At 65.5% G+C, this 3,461-nt stretch overlaps 1 protein-coding gene across 1 annotated transcript in view; it reads left to right on the plus strand.

Annotated features, from left to right (window-relative positions):
- PRKCZ (protein kinase C zeta) overlaps positions 1 to 3,461 on the plus strand; it is an 88,658-nt gene that overhangs the window by 1,579 nt on the left and 83,618 nt on the right. The window contains 2 exon segments of the mRNA XM_023521636.1: positions 463 to 552; positions 1,785 to 1,835. Of these exon segments, the coding sequence (XP_023377404.1) occupies positions 463 to 552; positions 1,785 to 1,835 (141 nt within the window).

Genomic DNA, 3,461 nt, shown 5'->3' on the forward strand with positions numbered 1-3,461 from the left:
GCCCACAGCTGAGGGGTTAGGAGACAGTCCGGGAGGAACTCCTCCTCCAAGGTGACTGACTGGATGACTGACCTGCCGCTGTCTGCAGAGGACCCAGGGGAGCCCCTTCCCTTGGGAGGGCTGGGAGGGGCCCTGGTTCTGTGCATCTGTGTCCCCACCTTTCCCTTTGGGCTGGGCCTGACCCTCTTGACATGGCCCCTCCCTGGCCAGGGGGGTGAGCACAGCTCCGTGTTCTTCTCTGCTGGGGACTCACTGCCCCTCTGGGGATGGGTAGGTTCTCAGGAGGGCCCCGGGCAGGGGGACTGTGGGGACTGGCTGGTCCAGCCGGCTGCCCTGGGACCTGCCACCTGCGCTAGGGTACTTTGGCCTCCCCAGCTCGGGTCTGATGCTTGGAGCGGGTGTCACTTGGGCCCCTCCGCCTTAGGCCTGTGGTGGGCTCAGCAGTGTTTCTTGCCCGCGTAGGGGACCCCTGCACCGTGTCCTCCCAGATGGAGCTGGAGGAGGCCTTCCGCCTGTCCTGTCAACGCAGGGACGAAGGGCTCACCATTCACGGTCAGTGGCACTGGAGGGGTGGGGTGAGGTGGGACTCTCCAGGCTGGGGCGGTACCAGCTCAGCAGCCACCCCCAATCCCGGCACCTTAGCCGGACCACCCGGGGCAGCTGCCCGTCGAGGGTCACAGTGTGAGATCTTAGGGGCCAGAGAAGCTGAGGGGGTTGCGTGTCACGCGATTTGGGTTTCCTTCCCTCTTACATTTTTTTAACCCAAATAGAAACCGCTCTCACTGTAGAGGCCGTGAGGGGTCTTCTCCCTGGAGACAGGGCCTGGGTTCTGGTTGTCAGCCCTGGGGCCGGCGTCACCCGTGCCTCAGCTTTGCTGGAGCTCAGAGGCTCTGGGCACAGGGCTCGTGCGGGCAGACCAGGGGACCAGGGGACCAGGGACCATGCCACCACACTGCCCGGGGTGGGGCAGACGCTCCCTGGGGTTTACCCAGCCTCTCGGCGTTCCTCAGCCCGTTAGGCTCAGAGCTGGGCTACAAATTGAAATATCGTAATCATTTCCTCACAATCTTTAAGTCGGGGGTTTTCAGACTGTGCTCCCCAGCACTTCCGGGCTTCTTCGGGGTGTCTGTGTGGCCGGGATAGCGCGTCCGCACTCCGGCAGCCCCGTCTGGTGCAGCCTGCTCTGCGGGCGTGCGGGGGGCCCCGGAGCCTGCTGCTGCCCACCGTTTTCTGCCGGATCGTCCTTTTCTCTACTGCCCGGCTGATCGTTGGTCAAAATCCCGGATTTTTGTGGCTCTTCGTGTAAACAAACGTGTTTGTTTTTGGGGGCGGCAGGCGCATCCACTGTGCCTCTAACACTGACCGCTCGGGTGCCTTAAGACTTCTGATTCCCGCTTAAGAAAACATTGGTTTCAGCTTAGCTTTGATACCTTACGAGCGTCTGTTTGGGTAATTTACTGGGGAAGCCCGGCGGGTGCTTGAGAACATTCGGCTGTGAGCGCCGTCCTGGGCGTAGAGAAGCCAGGCCCACGCGCTTTCAGAGGCCGGCTGTCGGGGATCCCTCCGAGGCCGACGTAGCAGGCGGGCCCCTGACCTCCCTCGGCCCTCGGGAGTCCCGCAGAGGTCCGTCGGTCCCACGGACGTGTCTTGCCGAGCACCTCCCAGGAGCGGGTCCTCGGCACGTGGCTCCGCGTGCAGGACGCCGGCCGCCCACCAGCAGGCTCCGTGCTCTTCGAGCGCGGGACGGGTGGCTGGGCGCTGACGCATGTCCTTTCTCTTTGCAGTTTTCCCGAGCAGCCCGGAGCAGCCCGGCATGCCCTGCCCAGGAGAGGACAGTGAGTACCGCCCCTTCCCGTGGCCCCTGTCGCTCGCCCAGGGCTCGTCCCATCTCCCCTCGAAGGGGCTGCTGGGTGAGCAGCTGCCGTGACCGCCTGTGGCATTCTCACAGGTTGGTCCCCTGCCTCTTCCTGTGTGTGTCTGTTCTGACACACGATGCTGCCGTTGGGGAGGCGACCAGCTTGGGCACGTGGTGGCAGAGATCTAGGACACACCCTGGTCTTTCCCAGGACGGAAGGGCCCGGCTGGGATGGCGGACACTGCCCCGTGTGTCTGCCCTGGCTCGCGGCCACCCCGGGCCAGTCCACGCTGGCCCCGCAGCTGCGACGGGAACGGGCCTGGGAGCGGACTCGGACAGAGGCGGCGCTGAGTCTGCGTCACCCGTCAGCCTCGGTGAAGGCGCTGATGGGGGTTGGGTGCCTGAGCCTGGGGTCTGTGGGCGAAGTCGTGGGGAGGCGGATGTGGGAGCCCGTGGCATGGAGGAGGCTGGTAAAGCCACGGGCGAGAGCATCCGGTGATCAGGGCCTGGCCCTGGGGTGGGCCGTGGGGCCGCAGAAAGCCCCGGGTGGCGGGTGCCGGCAGGGGTGGAGCGGCGTCTGATGAGGCCCGAGCGGCCCTCGTGTGGCCACAGCAGGTGCTGGACACAAGGGCAGTTTGGGGAGCAGGGAGGCGAGGAGGTGCGGGGTGTGCTCTTGCTCACGCATTCCCGCTGTGCCCCTCGGAGCGGGTATCATGTGGCCGAGCAGAGGGACAGCGAGAGTCCTGTATGTCCTCGCAGGAGGCGGGTGACGAGGGAGACACAGTGTCAGGGTGAGGGGTGCAGCCTGAGGCCTGCAGGCGGAGGTCTGCGCGGACGGCCCGCCCAGTCCAGGCACAGCAGGTAACTTGTGTGACGTGGAGGTTTTCCGCGCGTGGGGCTTGGGAGCTGCACGGATGGGGTCGAGGCAGGAGATTTGTGAGGCGATGTGCTGTGGGTGCCCGGAGAGACTCAGGATGGGGCTGGGCGGGCGACCTCGTGACGCAGACGCCTGCCTGCAGGAGCCCGGGCATCCAGACGGGCGGCTGGCACAGAGGCTCAGGGTCCTCCTCCCCCTCCTGCCCCTGCCGGTGCCCCTCCCTCGGGGGTGTCCACTTCCCGGGGAAGGGGGCGTGCACCCCGTAAACAGCACCCTCGAGCCCCGACAGGTCCTCGCCGTGTGGGCGGGGGCCAGAGACGGCTGCACACTGGCACCTGGGCGCGTCCAGCCAGAAGGGCCACCTTTGCCAGCCTGGCCTGTGTTCACGTTCAGTGAAGCACCTTCCCGCGCACTCTACGCAGACAGTCCGTGTTAACTCAGTTTCACGGGTTTTAAAAAGTGGCGTGAAGTACACACACGGAATTCACTGTTCCAGCCATTCGAAGGGACCCCCTTCAGTGGCGTTCGCGCTGCTGTGCAGCCACAAGCTACCCGCCCCTCCCCACCTGCGGACAGAGAGCCTCGTACCCAGCAGTGCCCCTCCCGGACCCCTCCCCGCCCCCCTCCCCGGCCCCGCTCCCGGCCTTTGCTCTCTGCCCTGCGTCTGTGCTTTGCCTGCTTTGGACACTTCACGTACATGCAGTCACACGATACGTGGTCTTTTGTAAC

This window comes from Pteropus vampyrus, unplaced genomic scaffold, assembly GCF_000151845.1.
Source record: "Pteropus vampyrus isolate Shadow unplaced genomic scaffold, Pvam_2.0 Scaffold309, whole genome shotgun sequence".
NCBI lineage: Eukaryota > Metazoa > Chordata > Mammalia > Chiroptera > Pteropodidae > Pteropus > Pteropus vampyrus.